The 27,760-nt window shown below is 41.7% G+C and overlaps 2 protein-coding genes across 4 annotated transcripts in view; one reads left to right on the forward strand and one right to left on the reverse strand.

The window, feature by feature from the left end:
* VIRMA (vir like m6A methyltransferase associated) overlaps window positions 1-6,357 on the forward strand; it is a 30,933-nt gene extending 24,576 nt beyond the window's left edge. Inside the window, exons 21-24 of the mRNA XM_071554157.1 lie at window positions 539-705; window positions 868-1,199; window positions 2,015-2,158; window positions 2,610-6,357. Of these exons, the coding sequence (XP_071410258.1) occupies window positions 539-705; window positions 868-1,199; window positions 2,015-2,158; window positions 2,610-2,767 (801 nt within the window). The 3' untranslated portion in view covers window positions 2,768-6,357. The remainder of the gene's footprint in view (window positions 1-538; window positions 706-867; window positions 1,200-2,014; window positions 2,159-2,609) is intronic.
* On the reverse strand, window positions 5,989-27,695 carry LOC139671378 (E3 ubiquitin-protein ligase NRDP1-like). Of its 3 annotated transcripts, none has more exons than XM_071554160.1 (7): window positions 27,610-27,695; window positions 22,810-22,922; window positions 21,679-21,904; window positions 19,375-19,514; window positions 17,478-17,640; window positions 16,047-16,167; window positions 5,989-15,117 (listed from the first exon to the last, which is right to left on the reverse strand). In XM_071554160.1, exons 3-7 carry the CDS (start codon window positions 21,882-21,884, stop codon window positions 14,881-14,883), a joined length of 867 nt encoding a protein of 288 aa, XP_071410261.1. In that variant the 5' UTR covers window positions 21,885-21,904; window positions 22,810-22,922; window positions 27,610-27,695; the 3' UTR covers window positions 5,989-14,880. The 3 variants fall into 3 exon arrangements, with proteins under 3 accessions (XP_071410261.1, XP_071410262.1, XP_071410260.1); XM_071554161.1 differs by having other exon boundaries at window positions 17,592-17,640; window positions 21,679-21,917; XM_071554159.1 differs by having other exon boundaries at window positions 21,679-21,917.
* Between the last annotated feature and the right edge of the window lie 65 nt (window positions 27,696-27,760).

Consider the following 27,760-nt stretch of genomic DNA (forward strand, 5'->3'; position numbering starts at 1 on the left):
TCACAGTATTTGAAACTTTATTTTTATAATCTAAACCGTGAAGCTGATTGTGAAAAATATACAATAGAATTCCCCTCACCCCTTTTTTTATGGAACTAAGCAACTGGCAGTGTCTTAATTTCTTAAGTGAGAAATGATCCGTTTCTGTTGACTTCATTGCCTTCGCTTTCTTTTTAAGTTTTACTCTTCATTAATTTACATGCAAAGATACTTGTGTTTTTAATTGCTTAAGCAAACCCAAAACTGTGGAGTCCTATATAAAAGTGGCATTAATAAATGAAAGGGCTGTAGCTATGCCCTTCAGTTTGTTGAAATTCAGAACTGTCAGGAGAATTTTGTGGCAGCTCTGCTGCTTTCTTTTTTTTTGTTATTGCTGCTCTTTGTTTTGAGCCACAGCACAGCATTAAAAGGTAGAGGATGGAGCTTTTTTGTTCCAGAAGGACCCTAGCTGAATCTCACCCATCCTTGTGCAACCTGTTTCCTTCTTCAGAAGTGCTAGTAATGACTGTTGTGATAAAAATAAACTCTATCATTGCAGGTAAAAGTTGACTTGATTGAACTGTCAGAGAAGGGCTGCAGTGACTTCGACTTGCAAGCTGAATTGGAGAGATCGTTTCTGTCAGAACCATCATCTCCTGGACGTACAAAAACCACAAAAGGGTTCAAACTTGGCAAGCACAAGCACGAGACCTTCATAACTTCAAGGTAAGATGAGTTTAGTGAATTTAACACTGTGTTCAGCACTCCTTTGTATGTTCTCATAATGTGAAATACCTTTCAAATTGCATCTCCAATATGGAGGATGCCTGACCTTCAATATCAATACAGTTTTACATGAACTAAATAAATTATGGTTTGTTGTGACAGTGGGAAATCTGAGTACATAGAGCCTGCCAAGAGAGCTCATGTTGTGCCACCACCAAGAGGAAGAGGCAGGGGAGGATTCGGACAAGGAATTCGACCACACGATATCTTCCGTCAGAGAAAACAGAATACAAGCAGGCCACCCTCCATGCATGTGGATGATTTTGTTGCTGCTGAGAGCAAAGAAGTGGTTGCTCCAGATGGGATACCACCAGCCAAAAGGCCACCAAAGGTGTCACAGAAGATTTCTTCGCGTGGCGGGTTCTCAGGGAATCGAGGAGGACGAGGAGCTTTTCACAGTCAGAACAGGTTCTTTACACCACCTGCTTCAAAAGGTATGTTGGTTCTCGTGTTAGAACTGGAGGCAAAAAATGCTTCAGTAATACTAACCCAGTTTCCTAGCAGTGAATCATCCCCAGTGTGAGAATTCCTGAAGCAGTGTTGTTGAAATAAGTTGTTTGGCAACAGAAAAGGTTCTCTCCAGCCATCAATGCTGGGGCATTGAAACAAGGCTGTGAATTCTCGTGTTGCCTCTCTCTCCACCTTTTCCACAAAAGGAGGGAGCTGTTTTGAGCAACTGTTGGAGAGCTTCTCTGCCATTTGTGACATGGTAGTTCCTGAAATCAAGCACCACAGTACATCTCTGGGTTTAAGTGAGGCTTTGGAATAAAAGAATAGAAGATCCTGACAAGAGTAAGATGCAGTTTTCAGTGAACCTGCAGATACTAGCTACAGTACTTCTTTCATGTATAGAAAAGGTTGCATTCCTTTCCCTTCCATCACTTAATTAAGGCAAGTCCTTGCAAAGTAGAAACAGAAAATTCTCTATTTATAAAGGTATAAATAGTAGGATTTACTTTACTACAAAATCTGAAAGTATAGGAGTCTGTCTTAATACACCGGTTAATGTGAATTCTTTTAAACTTGAGTTCTTGTCTCATAGATATTTTCCCGATTCTGTGTAGAATACAGTAACTTGTAGACTTTGAGCTAGAATACTGAGAGTATGTTAATGCAGAGCATCTTTTTATATATTTGAATTATGTAAATACTATGTTACCACCCTGAGTATTGTGAAGATTGAAATAGGAAAAAAACCAATCAGTGATGTTTGCTCAACAGTGTGTGGGTTTTTTCTCTCCCTATTTAGGAAATTACAGTCGTCGTGAAGGCACTCGAGGCTCGAGTTGGAGTGCACAGAGTACGCCCAGGGGAACCTACAATGACAGTAGAGGTGGTCAAAGCAATTTTAACAGGGGTCCACTGCCACCACTGAGACCATTGAGTTCAGCAGGTACATGGTATTCCTATGGGCATCGAACTATAGAGAATTCCTTGAATTTCATTTTTGCTTTACAAATGAAACCATGCAAGGATGCTGCAGACACCTTGAAATTCAGCAAATGTTTTAAGCATATATGAACAGTTGTCACTGAGACTGTGTCCAATGCGTGCTCTTGTGCGAACTGCCCTGTAACCCATAGAACTTGCTGAATTGAACACTTGATCACAGAACCCTAATTGTGCATTCGCAGTGTTGCCATTTGGTTGTCTTCGTACCTACATGGTAATTATAGCGCAACCCAAGCAGAAATGTTTGCCTAAGAGAAAAGTGACAGTTAAAAGGAGGAAACAGACGCTGTTTGTATCTCATCTTGTTTTTGTTTCTTACGCTTTGGCAGCTGCTACTCCGCCTAGGGCTTTTTTTTTTTTTTCCAACTGAGTATACTTTTCTTTGCTTTAAGGCTACCGACCGAGTCCTCGCGATCGTGCTTCCAGAGGCCGCGGAGGGATTGGACCGTCTTGGACAAGTGCTAATAGTAGTAGCAGTGGTGGCTCAAGAGGAAAGTTTGTTAGTGGAGGCAGTGGAAGAGGTCGTCATGTACGTTCCTTCACGCGATAAAATGAGACCTAAAGGTGGGACAGCCCAGCCTTGTGGACTTCTGTGAAGATGACAAAGAAAGCGGCGTCACTAAAGGACCAATTCAGTTTCTGGTATCTGGAGGACACCAAGAGAATATTTTTGTCTGAAGAAAAAGCTTGTGTTTAATACAAGACTCGAAATTTCAATAAAATTCAAGACTTTTTGTGTACAACTGTAAATTTTTTGTTGCTTTTGGAAGAATGTTTCAATTTTTTTGTGGATTTCAGTAGACAATACTTAGTAAAGCAGCTCTTTGAGCTGAGACTTGAAGAACTTCTAAAATATTCATTGTGCCAAAAGAAAGGTACAGGTGTTTTGTGTGTGACTTAATACTGCAACAAAATTAAAAAATATATATGTAAGATGATTTCAGTTTTTTTTCTCTCAGGTTTAGAGCCATTAGCCCTTTTTTTTACTTTTTTTTTTTTGTTTAGCCAGTCTGAGTTATTAATGAATGAGGTCCATCTGACAGCAGGTGAAATAGCAGATGATAGAAGATTGAAATTAATCTGTGAAAGAATACAAATGTAAATGTAATTTATGTAGGTTTTGCTGTACATCTTGGGTAGTGTGATTAGAAGCTTAAGGTCCCAGACCAGGTAAAATTAGAATAAAGTCTGTCACTGACTTCAGGGAGAGGAAGACAACATTTTAGCACTTACAACTCCAGCTCATGCATTAGGAGCACAAGAGTTATTTCACTGGAAAGCAACAAATGCTTTGCAGTTAAAAAGCAGGATCCCCATACCCTTAGAGGGCCTGGAGTTCATTTGTTACGTGCCTCTCCTCTGACTTTGGTAGTTGAGAAGGCAGAGACACTGATGTATAAACTGAGCAACCCCAGAGTGAGACAGTGATGCTAAACCTTCCCTTTTGAAGAGACTGCTTGGATTTTTGTTTCTGCAATTAGACTGAGATACAGTGCAAAAAGAAAAACTTTGAGGAGTAGGAATTCTTAAAGAAATGTCACCACTAGGTTCAATTCTAAATGTATTTTCATATTGAAGTCAGTGACTGAAATAAGGTTTACATGTTTGCATTCCTTTGGGATCTGTGGGTTTCATAGAATTAATAGATCCTCTGTAGCCATTTATTGCATTTTTGGATGGGATGAGGTGTCTAAAGGCCATGGGCAATTTTTACAAATGAGCTCCACTGTCAGACTTAGCTGGGCTTGATTTTCACTTTACCCCTGGTCTCTTGTCATTACAGAAGTGCTATAAATGGGTCTTAGTCTACTTACATAGGGCCCAGTTATAACATTTTTATTTTACATAATTTCAGTTTACTTCAGACAAGTTGTCTGCCTAGATTCATTAACACCCTGTTTCTCAAGTATGGTAATACACTAAATTGAAATTTATTTAGCTTTATGCTGCCTGGCTAAATTAAGTAGGTATTTATTTGAACAACAAAAGGCCACTATTATCTGTACTTTCTCTTTGTGGAGACTGACACTGTCCCACTGTATGGAAGGTTGACATAACCTATGAAAAGTGGGAAATTTTCATGATTTGACTGGGTGCATTTAAAGGGAAAAGTACCAGTTCATAAAGGGTTTAATATTATTTAAAATAACGTGAACAGATGTGGATTAGAAGACAAACAATTTTCTGATGGTAAAATAATAGGCAGATGTAATTTTACTAATAATCGTAATGACTAAAATGGGTGGAACTCTCACAGGCATTACTGTTATTAATGCTATTTTTTTTAAGGAGCATTACATAAATATTTTTAAAGCCGACTTACTCCTCTAGACCATGTGCTTAAGGTTGTTTTATTTTTTTAGAAATTTTACTGTTTTGGGAACTAGCAGGGATATGAATCGTTGGTTTTCTGTCAGGGAATTTTAACTGAAAAGTGTTAAGCATGGAATAAATATGTAAATAATCAGTACTGATTCTGCAAAGTTTAAAATATATGGCATGTCATATAAGTCATTTTCAAATTAGGAGGAAATAAAAGGTTGGTTAAATTGATGTATGGAAGCTCTGTAAATTCAGTTAAACTTGAAAAAGAAGTGCATGTGTATCATGTTTTTGGGCTTTTGTTAGGGTTTTTTTTGTTTTCTTTCAAATTTTTTCAGTTCTGCAACCCTTCAATGCAAAGTGGTTCCTCTCATGGATAAATTCGTAATTCATGAATTTATGAAATACTACTTTTTAAAACTTACATGTTACTTGGTTTGCTCTTTTAATGGGATTGCTATCCATGAGTAAATAGCATTTCAAAGTCTTATATTTTGCTTTTGGCACTCTGCCTAAGAAAGAAATTTTGAAGTTTTGTTTCCTGGCTGGAGCAACCAGAATACTGGCAGTGGTCAATGCCATTTTAGTTTAGAGACTCCTGTGCTTACCTGATGAGCATAACAGTGAGAGGAGGGTGAGTGAGGCAGAGGAGCAACAGACAGACAGAGGCACAGTTTGTGTATAGGATAAGAGTGAGACAAATCATGTGCATTGTTTTTTGCTTCCAAAATCTTCAGCTGCTTTGCAGTCTGTATTGTGGCTGAGTGCCAGGTGCAGATGGAGCAGTGTAAGGAGATAACAGGTTATCTGCAGGCTGCTGTGCTGATCTCTAGTTGTGCCATGTGCACTTGCAGCCTTTATAACCCGCTGAGTAACAGCTCCCATCAGGTAAGGGAATATCCAGACAATGAAGGCAGAGGACTGCAGCAGCAAATTCCTGCTTGAGTGCCCCATGTCCAGGTTGCTCATGTTTAAGCAAATACAACAACTCTTGTTTTGCTCTTCTTACATGTTCATATCCCTCCTGGGATATGGTAGTGGCTATGGAAAACCTGCATTAGGGATGAGATCCTTGCAGCCGATGGACAGTGAATTAATTTTTCCCTTCTTGCCAATTTATTGTCTTGTTAGAGCAGGCCTAGAATGCCATACTCTTGTAGTCAGGAGTTCTCAAATCTTGCTACTCTTTGCCTTCCAAATGGCTGCTCATCCCATTCAAATATTCCCATCGGTGAGGTGGGAGGGAAGTCCGGGAGAAGGGATAGTGTTTGACTGAACACCTGCCTTGTTTATTGCTCCCTTTAGGAGGGAAAATGCAGCCATACCTACTCCAGGGCACTGACTCGCTATTGTGGGTTTATTCCTGACTTCTCATGCCTAAATGTTGCTATTTCATCTGATAAAGAGGGTACTTGAACTCTGTAACAGAAAGAGGTGAACCAAAGTGAGTTAATTATGGTTGTAGACCCTTTATTAGTTTAACTTTATACAAAGTGTACTTCAAAGTGATACAAAGTGTTACTGTTTCTTTTACATACTCCAGATTAGGATCTGTTAAGTGCTGGTTTATCCTTGTGCATATAAAGGTAGAAAATGGAAATAGATTGGCAGCAACCTGTAACACTGGAAGACAGTTCAATGTTTACTTGGTTAATAGAAAGTTGCATAGAATTGTAGGTCTTTATAAAGGCATCTGTCTATGTGGTAAAATCTCCCTGACCTACATACTCCATCTGACCAGCAGTACTGAAAAACGCAAGGCTAGCACTGCTCCTTGTAAATACTATCCAGCACTTCTAAGGAAAATGGCTGTAGAAAAGCACCATGCCAGAAATATCCAAGAGGACAGCACATGGAAAATGTCATTTGCAAGGCTACCAATTTCTATAAACTGCAGGAACTGTTTGCCACCTGGGATCTATTAATACATTAATAGATTAAACCTAAGAGCATTTGAGATAAAACCCCTCTGGGCTAGTCAAAATACTTTACTATAGCAGGTGACTGTGGAATTCCCTTCCCTTCTGTGCTGACAAGACACTGTTGTATATGTATGTTACTAGATGGATTTATCTCATAGTACTAGAAACATAACTAACTACAACTTCTCACCTTGATTCTTCCTTACCAGTCCTGCAAAATCCTTCCTTACCAGTCCTGCACCGGACTCATGCAGTTCTGAGTTCATGACTTCTGTTGTAACTCATCTAAACCTACCAGAAGCAATCCCCGAAATTACTGTTCCTGGTCCAGATAAAGCAATCCTAGCAGGAAGGATCTATACTGGCTAAGTGCACTGACCATTTTTTGCTTTGGGAACAGTGCAGGAGGACAGGGAATGCAGCTTTAATGCAGAAAGAAACAGTATATTTTCTTGAATTTGACCTCTGAAGTGGAGGAGAGTCTAAAGGAAGTAGTTAATGTGTGTGTAACTGGGCTCTTAGATGTTCAGAGTAAATATGTAAATGCTGATTTTCTTTCAAAGACTAGCTTACCACTTGCTTAAAATACAAATTTCTTTAAATACATCCTTAGTGTTATTCTTTTTCCACCCATTTTAATGTAGGATAAGGAGTTGCTCAACTCCTGTAATACTTTGCAGTCTCAAATAATTCACTTAACTGCTTGCTCTCTGTGAGTTTTGTTTGTGAATGTTCCAGGCTTGGTACTACATTATATACCCACTTAATTGCAGATCATGTTTAATCTCCTTTTAATTCCCATGCCATGTGAACTGCAGTGCCACACGCTGGCAGCTCACACAGTGGGTTGGCTGATGGCACAGGCTGGTACTTTTGGGCCGAGGGAACTCAGTCAGACTGCACTTACTTGTTCTCTCCACTCTCCTGGCTCCACAGTTTGTGCTCTCCCTGTTCCAGCTGCAAAGTGCTAGGAAAAGTAACTAAAAATACAACCATTTGCATGGTTACTGGTCTACTTGAATAACAGTTCCACTCGTGAGGAAATGGAACTGATCAAAGTGTGATTTAGTATGAGAATACTAATACCAGTAATTCTGTGTTGAGCCCTCCTCTAATACACTTTTAGCAGTGTGTCTCATATAATCCTACAATATGATCATGACTAGAAAAGTGGCATTTCCAAGAGAAATGTGTTATATCAACTCTAGTAGAATATTTGGAGCCTTCATTTTTATGGAAAGGATTAACAGACTATTGGAAAGAAAGAAAAAAATCCATTCCTTCTGCCAACTGCTATTAAGAGCTGCGTAATACATGAGGCTGGAAAAGCTCGAAGTAGATGAAACATTAACATAATAGGCTATTTATTTTCAGTCTAGTCAACTGTGAGACAGGTCAAATGATGACCATAATTCACAATCCCACCCTGTGAGGAGTTCATTAGCAGAGAAAAATCTGAAGTGCAGAACAGTTTCCAACACAGAGGAATAGGATAAAGCTTAAAGTCACTGTAGGGACCTGGTGTCATTAGCTACTATGTGCCCATTTAAACTATCTCTGAAAGTGCTGCTTTGCTGCAGAAGGCAACGCAAGCTGACAGGTCATTCCAGCAGCAGGTGGGCCTAAAGTGTTGCCATTTCCACACTGGAAGCTCAGACTCTCCTGAGCTGGATTGCACAGCAGAAAAACCTTCCTTTACCACCAAGGGTGCCCTTTTCTCATGCAGTTTCATGTCCATCATACAGCAGACCAAGTGCTAAGTAAACATTAAATAAACCCTATTTTTCATACTAGAAGGAATTCAGTCATAAAGAGGTGGGTGAAATTCCTAAAGCAAACACATGTATTTTGGGGAAAGCACAGAGCTAATAACTTTTTCTTCTGTGGTCAGAACAGAAAAGATTGGGTTACTGCCCTCTAACTCAGAAAAGATGATTCTGCTCATCTGAATTCTATAGGGTTTTGAAGTTATTTTCTTCTTTCACATTAAGTCACATCAAGTGACATAGTTACAGGACACAGAAAAGCACTGAATCTAATAGCATGAATTCTAGTATGCCAAAAAGCTTCAGAATTAGAATGAATGCTGCAATAGTGTCACACAAAGCACAGACACTCCCAGCTTGCTTATTTAGAACACAATAACAGCATTCTTACTTTCTAACTACAACTTTAAATACACACACCAATGTAAGTGAATTGACCACTGAATGTTTAATGTCAATGATCTTTCCAAATTACTGTTCCAGATTGTTCAATATGGCCTCTATAGAGATGTGCTATGTCACGAGTTGGTGAGACTGCTGCAGTGACCTGAATAGTCTCCATGACTATAATTTAATCTAGAATATAGGGACTTAAAACATGTAAAGATTTGGACATAACTCTTCCTATGAATGTTTTTCATATTTTTTCCAGGAAAAAAACACTTTTACAGAAGAGCTATTTATGTCAGTTTTTAAATACAGAAGACCTGAACATGTGCACATGGTACTAAAACCCCAGCAAGTTAGAAGGATTTAATGCCCAAAATTCAGACAGCTCTGACCTCAAGTCTTCATACTGTAGGCCACGTACTAAAGATGAGTGCTGCCTCTCTCTTTGGTTATTCTGTTAGCCATAAAACTATTGCTCTGAGTCACAGCAGGGCATGCACAGTAATGTAGTGACTTTCTAAACTATGAAATTAACTTATTCAGGTTGCAACTGCACACATTTGTCTGAATGTTCCAACCTGATTTAACACATTCAATAAACAGAAGGCCAGATTTCTCCCCAGTTAGTCCACTGATGAGCTGCAATGAGCAGAATATTAGTTATACCACTGAAAACAATATGAACAGGCTGTGTGAGAACTTTGAAAAAGTCTTTGAACCATACAGATTTCTCACGCAGTTCTTACGGATAAATGCTTCCTTGATTCAGTATTTGTGTGTCTGTTAAAAAAATTGTACTGCAAACTTAGAATCATAGAATTGTCAAGGTTGGAAGAGATCTTTTAAGAATATCCAGTCCAACTTTCAACCCAGCACTACAATTGTAATCCCATAATCACCAAACCACATAACCCAGCAGCAGATTCTCCTAAAAACCTCCAAGGATGGTGACTCCACCACCTTCCTGGGCAGCCTATTCCAATGCCTGACCACCCTAACACATATTTTTTTCTAATATGTAATCTAAATCTTCCCTGTCTCCTCTTAAGTCCATTTCCTCTTGTCCTCTCACTCGAAGGCACGGTAGAACAGATTGACCCCCACCTGCCTACAAACTCCTGTCAGGGAGTTGCAGAGAGCTATGAGGTCCCCTCTGAGCCTCCTCAAGACTAAACAGCTGCTCCTCTTAAGACACGTTCTCTAGACCCTTCACAAGCCTTGTTCCCCTTCTCTGAACTTGCTCCAGCACCTCAATATCCTTCCTGTAGTGAAGGGCCCAGAACTGGACACAGCACTTGGAATGCGACCTCACCAGTGCAGAGAAACAGGGGCACAGTCACTGCCCTGGTCCTGCTGGCCACCCTGTTCCTGATACAGGCCAGGATGCCACTGGCCTTCTTGGCCACCTGGGCACAAACTGGCTCATATTGAGCCAGCTGTCAACCAGCATCTCAAGTTCCTTTCTGCTGAACAGTTCTCGAGCCACTTCTCCCCCAGCCTGTAGCACTACTTGGAGTTATTGGGACCCAAGTGCAGTACAGTTGTCCTTACCTCACTGACGGAGTCTGTCCAGGTCTCTCTCCAGAGCCTTCCTACCCTTGAGCAGATCAACAACCATGCAAAGTTCTGTGAACCTGGTGTCATGTGCAAATTTACTGAGGGTAAATTTTAACCCATCAAAGAGTCAGTCCACTCATCCAGGCCACGTGCAGCCAGGTTTTCTAGGAGGGTGCTGTGGGAGGTGGTGTCAAACGCTTTACTGAAGTCCAGATAGACCACAGCCTTCCCCTCACCTACTAAACGGGTCACTTTGTCATAAAAGGAGATCAGGTTGGTCAAGCAGGACCTGCCTTTTGCAATTCCATGTGCACTTCTGGCTGAGCTGGAGTTCATTTCCCTGTAACAGCTTTCACAGTGCTGTGCTTTGAATTGGTATTAGATGCTGAAGTAAGTTTAACGGGACAAGTGAGAAAAGCAGCCCATTGTGACTGGCCCAAAGACCCCTTGTATCCTGGCATGGACTACCTCAGGATGGGGTACTTCAAGGATCCAAAGTGGTATCGATGGGCTTTTGGTGTAGCTCCTGTGACTACAGAGAAGATCAAACAATTATCAACTCTGCTTGGTCTCTCAGAAGGTGCACCATGGGATTGCTGCAAGTTGAGGACAAGCAAGTGCCAACTGCTACCAGAATCATGAACTGAGACTCCATAATTCCCATCTATGAGCTAATTTGTTGATTGAAGAACCATTTAGTCAGTGCCAAAGTCTAATGGGGAGTGGAGGCTGGCGGTGGGCTATCATGGCCTGAATGAAGTTACATTGCCTCTGAGTTCTGCTGTGCTGGACAAGCTGGAATATGAGCTCCAATCTAAAGCAGCTGAGTGGTGCCACAACTGATAACGCCATTGCTTTTTTCTCAATCCCTGTGGCAACAGAGTGCAGGCCACAGTTTGCCTTCACTTGGAGGGATGTCCAGTATACCTGGAATCAACTGCTCCAGGGGTGGAAGCCTGACCATGTGCCATGGACTGATCCAGACTGCACTGGTATAGGCAGAAGCTCCATAACACCTGCACTATATTGATGATATCATTGTCTGAAAACGTGACTTGTGCCCAAGAAACACCACCACGTAATGAGTTACCAAAAAATGAAAGAGGTTATGTTCTGTTTATTGATGGATCTTGCTGTGTGGTAGCAAACCATCAGAAGCGGAAAGCTGCTCTGTGGAATCCCACACACTGAGATGCTGAGGCTCCTGAAGGAGAGGGAAAGTCAAGCCAATTTGCAGAAGTGAAAGCCATCTAACTAGTTCTAGAGATTGCTGAATGAGAAAAATGGCCTGTACTGATTCCTGGATGGTGGGTAATGCCCTGTGCAGGTGGCTACAGCAGTGGAAGACCAATTGGCAACCCATCTGGGCTGCTGCACTGTGGCAGGACATTGCTGCATGGGTAGAAAACATGACTCTGAAGATGCATCATGTGGACACTCACATGCCCAAAAGTTGCTTCAGTGAAGATCATCAGAACAATGAGCAGGTGGATAAGACTGCCAAGATTGGAACAGCTGAGGTAGACTTGGCCTGGGAGCAAAAGGGTGAGCTATTTACAGCCTGATGAGCCCATTAAACATCAGGACATCTAGGAAGAGATGCGACATACAGGTGGGTTCGTGGCTGAGGGGTGGACCTGATTGTGGAGACCATCACACAGGTTATTCACCAGTGTGAAATGTGTGCAGCAATCAAAAGAGCCATGAGAGTACAATCTCCCTGGAACAGAGGGCGGAGGCTGGGTTTCCAATATAGTGAGGCCTGGCAAACTGACTCCACTGGACCACTCCCATGAACATGACGAGTCTAGAGCTACATACCATGGTGGAGGCAATGACTGGCTGGCTGGAAACATCCTGTAAAACAGGCCACTGCTTGGAACACCATCTTAGCCCTTGAGAGGCACATTCTGTGGTGACATGGGACCCCAGAGAGAATTGAATCAGACAATGGGACTCTTTCAGAATAACCTTATAAGCTTGGGCGAAGAAACATGGCATTGAATGGATATATCACATGCCTTATCACCCACAAGCCTCTGGAAAGTTTGAGAGGTATTATGGACTCTTGAAGACTATGTTAAGAGCATTAGGTAATGGGACATGGAAGCACAGGGAGGTAAATTTAGGCACTTGGCTGGCCAACACTAGGGGATCTGCCAGCTGCCCTGGTCCTGCCCAAATAAAACCCCTACATACTGTGGGAGGAGATAAGGTCCCTGTACTACACGTGGGGAAGTGGCTGAGGAAGTCAATGTGAGTCTCTCCTCCCCTGGGGAAAGACAAACCCATCCATGGGACTGTTTTTGCTCAAGGACCAGGGTGTACCTGGTGGGTAATGCAGGAGGATGGAGAGACCCAGTGTGTGCTTCAAGGAGATTCAACCTTGGGGAAAAAATAATCTGCATTCTTAGTTGTATGTTGCAGGAAGTAAAGTAGCAAGACAATGAAAAACCAATTTTGGGAGGCGCAAGGAGAGTCAGATGATGACCCAAGTTGGGCTGGTGTCGATGCCCAATGATCGACTGTGTTGCTTCTACTGGCCTGAGTACCCATCCTGATGGAATGGAGCCCAAGATCTAGATGGGTGCAAGAAGGCCATAAAGTGGAAAAAATAATATCTATCTATGAAAGCCCAGGAGACAGTCAGAAAATATATATATTATGTGGGATCTGAGTATGACACTGTAGCAATGCACTCTCGCATGACACGAGGTATAGAATAAGGGGTGGAGACAACTGGATCTGGCTCAGATGGAGTTCATTTCCCCATTGCACCTCACAGTGCTGTGCTTTGCATTGATAGCTAGAAGGGTATTGATACCACACCAGTGTTTTGGCTACTGCTGAGCACAGCATCAGCACTGGAACGGCCCTTCCCCAGTTGAGGGCAAGATCCTGTGAGGGGACACAAGTAGGTCAGCTGACCCAAACTAACCAAAAGGGATATTCCATACCATATGATGTCAGCTCAGACATAAAAGCTACGTAAAGGAGCTTTTTTGCTTTAGTAAACTGCCTTATTAGAACCCAGAAGTCATCTTCCACTTTGTTCTCTCCCACCTTTTCTGGATGGGAAGGGGAGTGATAGAGGGGCTGGGTGGGCACTTGGTGTTCAGCCAAGGTCAACTCACTATACTCTGTTACCCTCTCATGCCAGTGCCAGGCTCTGGCATACCCTACAGCTTCTTAAGCACTAATACAGACATCTGAAGTCCAAGTGACGGAATAAATACTCATCTCTTGTGAATATTAAATCTGCCAAAAGAAAATTAAGGATACTCTAGGTATTTATACATGCTTTAAAGACATTGAGTACTAAATGGACTGGTCTTATGCTTAAAGGACTCTGTAGAAACAGCTGATACTTTCACGTATAAAAGCTTCAAATTTTTAAATAAAATGCAGATCCCCTCCCACAAACTCCAAGTTACTCACACATCTGTTTAAAAAGTTCTGGTTATTCTGTTACCTTGGGCTTTGGTATTAGTTTCTTAAGTGTGTATCAGCTTGGGAAATCAGAGCTCTAAAGGAAAAGTCAAACCTCACTTGAAGCTGTTACACAGCAGAATTACAGTTTAAAGTGCTTGCTTTCCACTGTTGAAATAAGATCTACAGATGTGGTGGGTCTGGCTGAGCAGGAATTTATTTCCCCACAGTAGCCCACAGTAGACATAGTGCTGTGCTCTGCATTGGTAGCTAGAGGAGTGTTGACAACACACCCATGTTTTTTTTGGCTGCTGCTGAGCACAGCACTGTAACAGCCTTTCTTCAATCCAGGGCGAGATCCTGGGAGGGGACACAAGTGGGCCAGCGGACCCACACTGCCCAAGGGAATATTCCATACCATATGATGTCAACCCAGATATAAAGGCTGAGGCAAGGAGCCAGAAAGAGGAATTCACTGCCTCCAATGGCTGCCTGCTGACAACCACTATGTGTGCTGGAGCCCTGTGTCTCAGAGGAGTGGCCAACCATCGCTGCCTATGGAAAGTGGAAATTAACTGCCAGCTCCTGCTTTGCACATATGCACACTGCTTTGCTTTTTTTTCTCTTGCATAAATATAAACTGCCTTATGGCAACCCATGGTTTATGTTGTTTTTTCCTTCCACCTTACTCTCTCCCCTCTCTGGCTGAGAAGGGGAGTGATAGAGCAGCTGGGTGGTCACCTGGCATTCAGCCAAGGTGAACCCACCACAACAGATTATAAACAAACAAAATTTTATCAATTTCTATTACTTACTTACTAAGTCTACTATTCACTTTTCCCAAAATTAAATACATCCCAAATGTCCTTACTGATGAATCACATTTGCTTTCTCATGCTTGAAACATAGTTATTGTTTCCATCCCAGTCTATTACAGTCTGTATTTTTGACTTTAAAAGGCTCTAGCTTTCAGGCTTGAAAGACTCCTGTAAGTGATGCATTGAAGAGATAACAAATCGTGTCTCCTTCCCCCTTTTTATAAAAACATTGGCTAAAAATATATTTGCCAATTACTGGTTTTAATTCTCAGTGTTCTCTCAGAAAAAAAATTCTCCCGTTTGTTTTTACGTCCCCAAGGGAAACAGAGTTGCAATTTAGACTTTAAAAGAAAGCAAGTGAATTAGAAATGTTATAAAGTTTACCAATTATTCAAAGAAAGTAGAAAACATTGCCCAAAGCCAGTATTAGAAGAAAATATTTTTTGAGCTTACTACTGTTTAGATAACTGTAACTTCTCGAGGCTTTCTTTTAACACTCTCTATTCGTGTCAGAGGACGGAAATGTGTTGACTTCTTGCTTCCCTCTGTAGTAGTTAATCGACAGTCCTTCTGCAGCCCCTTCAGCAGCTCCATTAACTCCCGTTTTTCCAGCTCTGCCTGCTCCAGTTCTTGCCGGTGCTGCCTCTCCACAGCCATTAGGGAGCGCACATCTGACATCAGTCGTGATACCTGACTCTGAAATGCAAATACAAATTTACTGCAAGAAACAAACCCTTTTGTAATGAGGTGGCATGAAGTTGAACAGGCCAAATATGTAGGATGATGGTATATAAAGAATAAGCAACATTGAAATCATTTTTTGATAGCAGAACAAATCTGAGACAACCAGAATTTACCTTCTGGGATGGTCTTGCTTTAAAGATCCCAACACAGTTTTTCAAAAGGTTTCTTGTAAAGTATGGTAAGAAACACCAGATTTACCCAGTTCCTGTTTACATTTTCTATTTCAAGACTCCAACCAAAATAAAGTTTTGGTTATGTTCAGATACATTTGTTATGGATTTAGCATCAAATCCAGTAGAAACTGAAATGGAAACTATAAAGGACCTCCATTGCTTTAGGGTTTAAAAATTATTATTCTGTAATAAAATAACAACTGGATGAATGAAAGGATAAGGGGGCATTGCTTGTTACTTGATGAAGTTTGTGATGCAGCTTTCCAACCTTCTGACCACAGTGTAAACAACACTGTCAGCAGTAGGGCTCTCTGTCAGCTCTGGATTAAATCACTTTGGACAGCACCAAAAAAAAGGAGCTGGATATTTAATTACATCTGATTTGCAATGTATGCCCTGAGCTTATAGACACTGAAAATCAGTTTCAGACTGATCTATTGGCAATGTTACGTATGTGCAGAGCACTGCAGTCCTTGCAGGGGGTATCTGGGTGAGCTCCAAATGAACTTGAAGCTGGTAACCATGGGAGTACAACACTCAGTCTCCCTCTCCACAGAGAGGATTAACACGACAGAGCTTTGCCAATTTTGCTTCTCCTTTACATGAGACTATATTTACAAAATAAGAGACTTCTACCAGAAAAGCAAAAAGCCAGACTGTCAAGACAGAAAAAAAAAAAAAGAAAAAGAGGAAAACGATCATATTTACCTTTAGTTCTTCAATTTCATTTTGCAGAATACTCTCTTTTTGGACCATATGCCTTCTCTGTGAATCTAACCTCGACTCCATCTCATGTTTTGCCTCCTCCACTTTGCAGATCATTTCTGACCTAAAAAGTTTATTTCTCCTTGTTAAGTCTTGTAAGAAGAATGATTTTCATATTCCAGAAAGCTTTGTTGCAACTAAAGGGCCTGATCTGATTCCCAGCAAACTCTACAAGACACACCTGTAGAGGCATGAAGAGCATAAAGTGCATCTTGCCCAGAGGCACTAAAGTGCCCATGGACAGCCTGTAGGGGGACAACAGTATCATATTCCAGAAGTCACTTTATGAGCTCAAGAACATGCATTTATGACTTTAGGTGATTTTATACCATTTGCCTACAATATGTACTAAACACAGGCAGCCAAGAAGTCTGAATACAATAAAAAGTCTGAATCCTATTCTACTGCTAAACATATAAAGAAGTGAGACAGCACGAGTGTGCAGATGTGGCACTTGGGGACAGAGTTTAGTGATGGGCTTGGCAGTGCTAGGTTAGCAGTTGGGCTCGTTGGTCTGAAGGGTCTTTAGTCGTTCTGTGTACTCTTGTCACTTTTATGGTGGACACTAAATGACAGTATGCACTAAACCACATCTCATCCCTCACCAAACCTAATCACTTAAAACAGCTTCACAGCCAAAAAGTAGCTGGTACTACATTAACCTTCTGAGTTCAGAAATAGGTAGCAGAATCCCTCGTGTCTCAATGCATTTAAACCGTCTTTGAGCCTGACTTCACAGGAATGTTCAAGAGGACAACACAGAAAGCTGAAAGATAGAAATGGGCGGGAGCATGAATTAAAAAAAAAAAAGAGTCCAACTATATAATGGAGAGGGAAAGGTACAGAAACATACACAAAAGGAAAGGTAGTATGCTGGTAAGAAGATTCATATTCACTGACTGTTGTTAATCTAACAGGAATTTAATAAAAAATAAAAATTACATCTTCAGTGATTTAATCTACCTGTACTTGCCAAAATAACTACAGATTTTTATATTCTGGATCTGTAAAAACAGAAACTAAATATAATTGTTAAATAATGTGACTTTGAGTCCATAACAATGGCCAATGGAAAAATTAAATTGCCAACTTCAGTCCAGTTTTCTTAGGTTTTTTTGTCATTTTATATAGTAAGCTGGTGGGTTTGTTCAACTGCAAGAAATGGTATTTTATGATTTATAGTAACTTGGATGAAAAAACACAGCAAAAGAATCAAAACAGCAAGAATTTTAAGTCTATGCTGGCCCCTTAGTACCAAGTAACTAACAGACCAATTAACATAAACCAGGATCCTGTACTACTATTTGAAGTGGTTTATGGAGTGATTTTTAAGACCAGACTAACAAAAACACCAAAGGAACAGAAGATTTGTACCGAAGTAGTTCCAGCTCAGTTCTCAGCTCTGCCACACAGTTATGCTGTGTGTCTTCTGCACTGAGAATGGTGTAGCCACAGCCATTGGGGCACTCACGGCTCCGATACTCACACACTGCCAGGTGACCATCCAAGTTGCGCCGCTCAATCTGCACCGTACAGCCTGCACAGGGAAGAGCAAGGGAAGCCGGTCAGCTACAACTAATGAAAGTATTCTGGTGAAATTCCAAACAAAAACACTCCGGAAAGGAAGCTGAAGAAAGTGATTTCTTTAGAACATGAAATAGGAACATAGCTAGTAATACAACACTGTTAAAAAGTCTTATTAAGATATTTATCCATTAACTGAAAATAGAGATTGGAAGGCGGCATTTTCTGTAAAGCCTCCTACAGCTGGTCTGGCAGTAAAGCAAATTCATTACAACAGTGCTGATGCCAAGATAAGGCACTGGCAGCTTGCATGTGCTTTCATCACAGACTGCAGAGATTGGAATTGATGAAGAATGCATACGTGGAAAAAAATATTAGGTTGTCAACTTTAGGGAAAAACATCTGAAGACACGTAGTAAGAAAGATGTGGGTGAGATGGAACGTAACTGTGTTGTCCTGACCATTTATTGATCTTGTCTATAGAGTACCAGACCACATAAATAAGAAAGAACATTTATTTTTGAGCATTTAATGACTCATCCAAAATAGAAACATTTCCACAGAAATTCTAGGATACAAATTTTGCAGTTCTACAGTGATTAAAAGCAAAACATAAAGAATCAAAAATGAACACTATATATATTATTGTTACATTTAACAGTCTCAACTTGAAGTTTGTAGTCTTACTATTTAATCTCTGAGGCCCTGTTTGCTGTAATACACACTTGCATTTAATTTGAAGAGAAAATCAAAGTACGGAAATTGAAAAAATGAAGTAATGAAACTGCCAACAAATCATACCAGAAAATTCCAAAAGAGCCCTCTAGAAGAGCTTTACTAATAAATGTAACGATTTATAATTAAGGCACTTAAAATACACTCCAATGTATTCTTGGGAAAGACTTCAGGAGACGTAAGAGCCCTCACACCCTGAACACCAGACATCAGGTGTGGTAACTCTGCAGATACTATTTCTGTAGAACCAGAACAGGTGAATCTGAAGCATCTGCAGGAGTCACTGCTGAAGAAATTATAACTTGCAGTAGAGCAATTCTAGAACCTTAATCATCTCATAATTAATTACAATGGCAGACTCAATAATACCCTTAGCATTATTAATTAGAAATTAATTTTATCTAGGAACCTACAACATTTTGAATGAAATCAACTGGGAAATTTTAACAGTATGTTCCTTTTACAGGCATGTTTCTTCCTCAGGTGGTGTAGGCTTGTTTTAAATAAAAACCTGAACACAAACACAACAATTTCAACCACAATTTAGCTTAGAACAATCCTTATTTCCAAGACGTATTTTTGTTAAAACCATGAGACAGAGTGAGCAGCTGCACAAGTAGCAGGCAACCAGTTGTTTTAGAAATAAATTGTGACCCATGAGTGTTCTGCAGGGGCTATTTCATTCATTCAAACATCAGAACATGCAATCAGAATTGGAAAACAAAGCTGTAACGTGACAGAAAGCAAAACAAATGCATTTCCTACATTTGAAGTCCATCATACTCGTTCATTTTGGTTATCTCCTGGATAAGAAACAGTTGCTAATCATCATGGCTGCCATAAATCAGTAATGTATTTTGTTCAAACACGTTGCTGTAAAGAGCAGGTCATGTCACAGCTTTGAATTTCTGTTTGGAAATAATGGTCATTTTATTGCAGTTCTGTTGACAGGAAGATGACAAACACATGTTTTTTGAACATAAAGGATTCAACTTCCTTGGGTATTACTCACCAGCATTGGAGCAGGGTATCTGACTGTACTCACACTCCCTTTCATGCCTGTCTATGGACTCCAGAGAACAAACCATTTCACAGCCATACTCTCTGTTTCTGCAATGCAGCTGAAGACGGTTTAAATCATTTTTCATATACCTACATGCAAAGAAAAAGAATTTCTTCTTAAATCTTGGAACATAATTACAAAACTTGGACTTTCATCTTTTGGGAAAAGAAAGTAAGATTTTAATCTCCATTAGGAAAAATTGAGAGCAATCAGCTTAATTTTTTTTTCTTGCGAATTCAAATAACTATACTGGAAAAACCCAGTTTGAAATAAACAATGTTAATGGAAAAGACAGTCTCCAAAAGTAGATGTGGAAATGAAATCTTTATTTTTGATTAATTTTAATCATGATCTTTCACTGGCTCAGCAGACATTACCAATAACAAACACCAGGAATACTCATTCATGATATAAGTTTTGTTTCTAAACTTGCCCAACTAAAGGGACTACAGTGAGTACAGAAAAAATAATCTGAAAGTTAAACTCTAGGGCTCTGTCTACACTGTGGTTAACTTCCAGACAGTAAAATCTTGTTAAAATTATACTGTGAATACTAATGAAGTAAATGTAACACCTGTAGTTGAAGGCTTTAAAAAAACCTGTTAGTCTGAGCAAGATTAGACAACGCAGGTGTTAAACAGCAAGCAGCATCTACTGACAAAACTGCTATGCTGGCAATAGCAGGAATTAACAGTTTAAAATAGAATGGTCTGTTTGGAAAGGACCAACAACAATTATCTACTCCAAGTGCCTAACCAGTTATGGAAGGCACTTGTGAAAACAGCCTGCTTTACAAGACAAGGTGGTTCACAACAGGTGTTCTTATGTCTACAGATCTTTCTTTAAAAGAATTTGAAGGTCAGAAGTTTGCTTTGTATCTCCAGGAATTATTAGCTGCAAACCATATTACAGTATGTAGGCAAGACTGAAAAGAAAAAAAGATACAGTGTAGAGACTATTGCCAAGAATTGCTTTGCTTGCCTTCTCTAAAGTATGGAAAGTTTTCATGCTGTAGAAGACATTTGGAATAATGTCCAGACAGGTATCTAGAAATGGCATTCAAAATAGAAAAAGGGGGAGAAGAAACTAAGTCCCCCAGGGATCAGTGTTGGGCCCAGCTTTGTTTAACATCTTTATCGATGATTTAGATGAGGGGATTGAGTCCATCATTATCAAGTTTGCAGATGACACCAAGTTGGGAGGGAGTGTCGACCTGCTGGAAGGCAGGAGGGCTCTGCAGAGGGACCTGGATAGATTTGAGAGATGGGCTGACTCCAATGGGATGACATTTAACAAGGCCAAGTGCTGGGTCCTGCACTTTGGCCACAACAACCCCCTGCAGCCCTACAGGCTGGGCACAGAGTGGCGGGAGAGCAGCCAGGCAGAAAGGGATCTGGGGGTACTAATTGAAAGGAAGCTCAACATGAGCCAACAGTGTGCCCAGGTGGCCAAGAAGGCCAATGAGATCCTGGCCTGTATCAAAAATAGTGTGGCCAGCAGGACCAGGGAAGTGATCCTTCCCCTGTACTCAGTGCTGGTGAGGCCACACCTTGAGTATTGTGTTCAGTTCTGGGCCCCTCAGTTCAGGAAAGATATTGAGTTGTTGGAGAGAGTCCAGAGAAGAGCAACAAGGCTGGTGAAGGGACTGGAGCACAAGCCCTATGGGGAGAGGCTGAGGGAGCTGGGGTTGTTTAGCCTGGAGAAGAGAAGGCTCAGGGGAGACCTTATAACTCTCGACAACTGCCTGAAAGGATGTTGTAGCCAGGTGGGGATTGGTCTCTTCTCTCGGGCAGCCAACAGTAGGATAAGAGGGCACGGGCTTAAGCTCTGCCAGGGGAGGTTTAGGTTGGATATCACGAAGAAGTTCTTTACAGAGAGAGTGTTCAGGCATTGGAATCGCCTGCCCAGAGAGGTGGTGGATTCTCTGACCCTGAAGGTTTTTAAGGTGAGACTGGACGTGGCACTGAGTGCCATGATCTAGTAATCAAAGTGGGGTTGGATTAAGGGTTGGACTTGATGATCTCGGAGGTCTTTTCCAACCCAACTGATTCTCTCAATTTTGAAATCTGAACACCCTAAAAGTTAGTTATAATAAATAGGAAATGCTTTCATGTAAGAGATCAGTTTCTGCCAAAGGCATACTGGATAAAGACGGTTGGAGTGACAGTAAATGACAAGAGACAAACCTGTGCAACAAGAATTGATAAATCCTAAATTCATGTAATTTCAACATACAGCAAGATTACGGAATACCTGTAGAGAGGCCGTAGCAAGGACACATCGATGACTTGTCTGTCCTCGGGGCAGTTGCTGTGATGCACGAGCCAGCCGTGGATGCAGGCGGAGCAGAAGGCGTGTTCGCAAGGAGCCTGCAGCGCATCCTCCAACACGTCTCGGCAGATGGAGCACAGCAGCCCCTCGTTAACGTAGCCCACGAAACGATCAATATCGTAACCCATGCTCTCCACACACTTGAAACCTATAAAAAAACGCTGTACATAGAAATGAAGCCATCTTTGTGCTGAATCTGCATGGTTAGATGCACAAAAAGGCCTGAAAGAAATTCTAGGAATACAGAGACCTTGATGAGAACGAAGAACTTCTTGAGTGTGAATGCAAACACAAACTTTGGAGACTTCAAGATTTCAGTGAAAATTTGAGGACTGTACTGCTGGATGTCAGAATCACAATTTTGTATCAATATTCTCTGAATTCTGAAAGGAAAGACTTTATAAAGACAGCTGAGCTGTGCTTGTTCTGAACTCTGCTACTGAACAAAATTGTAGTTTCTGTTTACATGAATCTACTTGAAACAGAAACATAACCAAAGTTCAAATGCAAATGTCTGCTTTCTGTTTTAATGCCTTATGAACTTACAAAACAGTGTCCTTACAGAAATAGATGGCACGTTCAAATAGCACATCCTGTCCTTATGAACTGCACATCAGTTATGGTGTGAACTTCATACTTCCATACTGCAAAATAAAAAGGCCATAGCCTTAATTCTTTACTCACTTTAGACTTCCATTCCACATGCCTGAAGAAATACTTTACATTTGGGAAGTAAAAGCAGCCAAAACTGCAGCTAACCCTGAAATCATGAGGAGCTACTGTCTTCTCCTACATGTTCTATTTTATACAGCAGAGTAGCCTTTAAATGGATTTGAAGGCTTTGTGAAGAACTACTAATGGGCAATCTGCCTCCATCAAAATCCTATCATGAAAAGCGTAGTGGAATCTGCTAAGACTCCACAGAACTCATGGTTTTAGGCTCCACATTGCTCCTTAACATATGAAATTACTTTTGTAACCCACTGAGACTTGTAAAAGGTTTTCATTAGTTAAAAGGTTTTCTAAATAAAACAGAAAAGGAAGATATCCTACCTTTGAAGACTTTACTACATATATATGTAGTTGGTCCAAATACTTCTGGAACAGTATCCTAGTCAGTAAGGCAGTAATACCTCCTTCAGTTTGTCTTCACTGCTTTATTATGCCTAGGAGAAAAATTAGAAAGAGTAAGGTTCAGTAGAGTTTCCTAAGTTACTGAGTTGTATGGCTAACCAGTGAGCTACAGAATAGATGCAGTCCCAACAGCCCATTAAAACTAAGTTTTCCAAAGCAAGCCACTGAAAAACCTATAGTTCAACACAAGAAATCTGACTAATTGGGGGAAAAAATCATCAGTCTGTCTTTCAGTTATTACTGCTGGAGATACCACACAATGAACACCCTGCTACCATTCAATTTTGAAGCCAGTTTTGTTTGGAAGACTGAAGACAACAGAATTCAATATTATTGAAAAGTAGCAACTGAAATCTGGTAAAATTATATTCCTCAAAAAGATGGAAGTTTCTTATATTATCTGTTTTTAACTGGGCGTGATATGCAGTGTATTTTAAAAACAGAACTATTATAGTCAAATGTGTTGCATTGACAAATATCTTTGCTCTGACGTGTACCATAACTTGCTACATAAGCTTGATCACTTAAAAAATAGTATAGCAAAACATAAAGGAGGCCATTATTTAAATCTCTTAAGTTGATATCCAGCAACTGCAAGGATCTCTAAGAATGAATGTCAAATTTTGCTCTGAAGGAAAAAGAGAACTCTGCAATTCCTCTTAATGAATACAACATAAAACTGGAATTCAGAAGATTTTATATATCTGACTATCAAAATGTATCTTCACTGACTTTGAAATGTGCTTGTGTTAAAAGGGTATTTGCTAAGCCAAAGTCAATAAACACAAGCAAGCATGCACATTACCTGAATACAAAACACATCATCTGCTACATGGCTTCTGTATTGTGCTGTTTCTACTGTCATGTTGATGGCACAGCCAACACCAGGCTGAGCCAGCTTTAGATTAGCTGGAACATCTACCAGCCATGTGATCCAGTGAGTGTTGCCACAAAAGCAGAGAGTGGGATCCACACAGATTTCTGACCATGGCAGATTTTCCAGGCTGTGACCAGCTCTGTGCTTTTGTGGCTGCATCATTGCCAACAACACAGGGAAGCTAAATTCACAGGTATCTGGGATATGCTGTTCCTTCCTTCACAGCATAGACATTCTATGACTTAAAAGAGTCGTTTTCAGCTTATCATCTTCTAAGATGATAAATAATTATTTTTTCACTGTGGTTCCTTGCATATTTTTACAGGCAAAGACAGGAAACTCACTGTGAACAAAACATCATCTTTGCACAAAGCTGTGATTCTAAGGGCAGCAAGGACCACACAGGAAAGTTTTAAAAGCAGAGAACAATGCTAAATGTCAGTAAGAAGAATGTGAAGTCAAGTACCAGTTCCCAATACTGATGACAACATTGAAACATACAGCATGGCTATGCTGGAGGGCTGCTAAACAGCATATAGATATTCAGTAATTTGAACTTTGAGCCTGTATTTTGATTTGGTTTCATGGATCCCACGGGATACCACTTTTAGAAAACTTTCAAGAACATATAAAAGAAGTCAACAAAAGTGTAAGTATTTTTGCTGTCCTAGAGTTTCTGTCACACCAGAATTGTAGATGGTGTGAGCTGCATTTTGCAGACACACTGCTGATCCCTGAGGACCAAGTCTTCAAGACACTCTTTGGAATATTTTTCCAAGTTTGAAGTCTAACAGAACACACTAAGGAGTGTTTCTATCAAGTAGGAAACAAAAACTTTATTTGTGCCTGACAGAAAAATGAAGTGCAACATATATATAAAATATATATACAATTTTTACAAGTAAATATATGTATGTATAAAGCCCCAAACAAAACTACAGTTCAAACAAAGAGTGGATGGTAACTCTGAAGTACAAAACACAATCAAGGGAGGGTTCTAAAGATAAGGTCACAGCTGTTACTGAAGTGCCAGACCTCTCCTAGTAAAAGTTTCCTGACCTGAAGAACAAGAGATGTTTTATCTTCTTGCCAACTTCATGAGATAAGACTTTAGTCAAGAGAAAGGCAGAGAGAAACATCAGATTAATGCCATGCACTGTAGCAGTACAGATGACTTTATTCAGTATTACCATCACCAAATTAGCTAATTCTTAACCTCTGCTCATCTCCAGATACTTCTCTCCTTCATTTGGCCTCAAAACTTGTCTTCCTGATTCTGTAACAGTTCACCAATTGTCATGCTCCTTTTTTGTTGCACCTAGAAACTTTATTTTGTTGACAGTTACTAGTTGTTTAGTGTAAATAAGTAACTTTTAAATAGAATGAGCCACTTAAAAGTTACAATGCTGTGAGTTAGTAGCTCTTTACTTACATTGATTTGTTTACCCTACACAGCCCGAGTTGCTGGAATCCTCAGGCCACAGGCTGTGGACTTTCACCTCGATATGTTTTTGGCTGGAACAGTTAATTTTCTTAGCAATCTTCCCAGTAGTGACTGCAGTGCTGTGTTTTGTCTTTAGAATGAGAAGAATGTTGCAAACACACTGATGTTTTAGTTGTTGCTAAGTAATGTTTCTCCTAGTCTAGGACTTTCCCGTGCTCTGTGGTGAGGAGGTGCACAAGTGGCACAAACCACAAGATAAGGAGCTCACAGCCATCAATCAGCAGAAGCTGCAGCTCTACAAGATAAGAATGGTTATTGCCTTGTCTCCTTGCAGATGGAGAGAGAATCCAATATGGTGTTAGAAGACCCCAGACCACAAAGCACCAAGACTATACGAACCAAGATTTAGGAAGGGCTCTCCCCACGTGGGTGTGCCCTTCCAGCCTGTGCAGTGGATGTTTTAGGTGAGGCACAGCGTGCGCAGAACTGGCCCCACCGTTTAACTCCTGAGGTTCATTTGCCACGGCCGAGCGAGCTTGGACAGTGACAGTGAAGGCCTCAGGATTAGAACCCACAGCCCCCGATACTCCCAGGAGGTCTCCCATCCAAGGACTAACCGGGGCTGTCCCTGCTGAGCTTCAGAGATCTGACAGGATCAGATGTCAGGGTGGCATTTAACTGCCATCGAGACTAACAAGGGGCACAAAGAGCACGTGGGTGAAGATGCATAAATTGTAAGGGTGTAACTGCACAGAGATTTCTTTGCTTGGGAGAAAAACCATAAACTACTACAGAGTATTTGCTTTCCATTGTTTCACACATTTTATTTCTTCCCATTGCTTTTGACAAGCAAAAATCTCCTCCAGACTACACAGGTATTAGGTAATTCTTCAGTAATTCCCATCCTGCGTTGTTTGCAAGGCAGAGGCACATCGAAAAACAGCCCTGAGCTACAGAGCTGCTCCCTCAGACTGCTGCTCTGTGGAGTCTCATGAACATTTGTGTAACACAAAGGGAACAGAAGAGGGTGAGAATGAATGGGCAGCAATACCAGCTTACACTGGTGTAAACAACTGACCTTTTTCAATGAAAGCTTCTGTAACAAGCAGTATGAGCTACACAGTTAAGGCCTCCACCAGGAACTAGAACTACTCAGAACATTTTTACATAAAACACTTGCTGCCCTACTGCAAAACTCACTGAAAACAGAGCCATCAATGTCTCTCACAGACCACAGTCCAGGGAATGGCAATGGAGCTGGAGAAGTGGCTGGTGCACAGGTCCTGTGAGGAATGGCTGAGAGAGCTGGAGTTGTTTAGCCTGGAGAAACGGGGGCTCAAACCTTATCACTCTCTATAACTACCCGAGAGGAGGTTGTAGCCAGGTGGGTTTGGCCTCTTCTCCCAGGTAAGGAGTGACAGGACTAGAGGACATGGCCTTAAGGGGGAGGTTTAGGTTGGACATTAGGAAGAATTTCTTCACAGAAAGAGTAATTAAACATTGGAACAGATTGCCCAGGGAGGCAACGGAGTCATCATCAGTGGAAGTGGTTGTGGCACTTACTCCCATGACTTAGTTGACATGGTGGTGTTTGGGCCACCATCAAGCTGGACTCAGTGATCTCAGAGATCTTTTCCAGCCTGATTGATTCTGTGATTCTGTAACCACCTCTGAGGCTGTGCAGGGCTGGGCCTTGCCCTACAGAAGCAGGAGCAGAGTCAGAGAAGCTTCTGTCTCCTCGGGGCTGTGGGAGAGGGAACTTTGCACAGGCAGCAGTGGGAAGGCCTTTTGCTCTGGCCCAGGAAGGCACTTCAGGGAAGGGCAACGATCCCGGGTCAGGGAGCACAAAACCGGCCTGGAAACATCTGGAGCCACGAGCCGACATCGAGAAACAGCACCTAAGTGGCCTCAAGCAGCTGTAGACATCCCTGCAGCTGCACACACACACGGGTAAACACATACATACAGGACACGGACACACAGTGCACGGACACACAGAGATAAACACCACAGAGCTAAACAGATGCTGCACATTCACACACAATAACCGCTCCCTTCCCCACAGGGCTTCGATGCCGCCGACAGCCCGGCACAGGGGCGGGGGGTTGAACGGGCCCTCACAAACGCTGCGGCCAAACCAAGGGCAGCGGCCTCCGCCGCTCGACCCAGTCCCGCACGGCCCCCACCCCAGCCCCGCTGACCCGAGGCCGGGCCCGGGGGAGAAGCACGGCCCGGGCCCAGGGGGGAGGCACGGCCCCGGGATGGAGAGAGGCACGGCCTGGGTCCCGGGGTTGGGGGGGAGAGGCACGGCCGGGGAGGGAGAGGCACGGCCCGGGTCCCGGGGTTGGGGGGGAGAGGCACGGCCCGGCCCCGCTCGGTCGCTCCCTCCCTCACTCACCCCGCCCGCCGCCGCTCGCTGTCGCGCAGCGCAGCCTCCCTTTACGGCCGCTCCGCCATGCTGTGTGTGGCACAAGAAGTCCCGCGCACCGCAGCCCGGACTGCGCACGCGCATCCAGCGCTTCCCGGCCCCGGCCCCGCCCCCGGCCCCG

The sequence above is a fragment of the Pithys albifrons genome, chromosome 4 (assembly GCF_047495875.1).
Source record: "Pithys albifrons albifrons isolate INPA30051 chromosome 4, PitAlb_v1, whole genome shotgun sequence".
NCBI lineage: Eukaryota > Metazoa > Chordata > Aves > Passeriformes > Thamnophilidae > Pithys > Pithys albifrons.

What these genes read in the sequence shown, in the direction of transcription:
- LOC139671378 (XM_071554160.1), bottom strand. Translation starts at nt 21,884, where the DNA reads ATGGGTTACGATATTGATCGTTTCGTGGGCTACGTTAACGAGGGGCTG. An exon ending in ACTGAGCTGGAACTACTTCG is followed by an intron (nt 16,168 to 17,477) that starts GTACAAATCTTC and finishes TAAACTTTTTAG; the next exon opens with GTCAGAAATGATCTGCAAAG. An exon ending in ATGAAATTGAAGAACTAAAG is followed by an intron (nt 15,118 to 16,046) that starts GTAAATATGATC and finishes TTTGCATTTCAG; the next exon opens with AGTCAGGTATCACGACTGAT.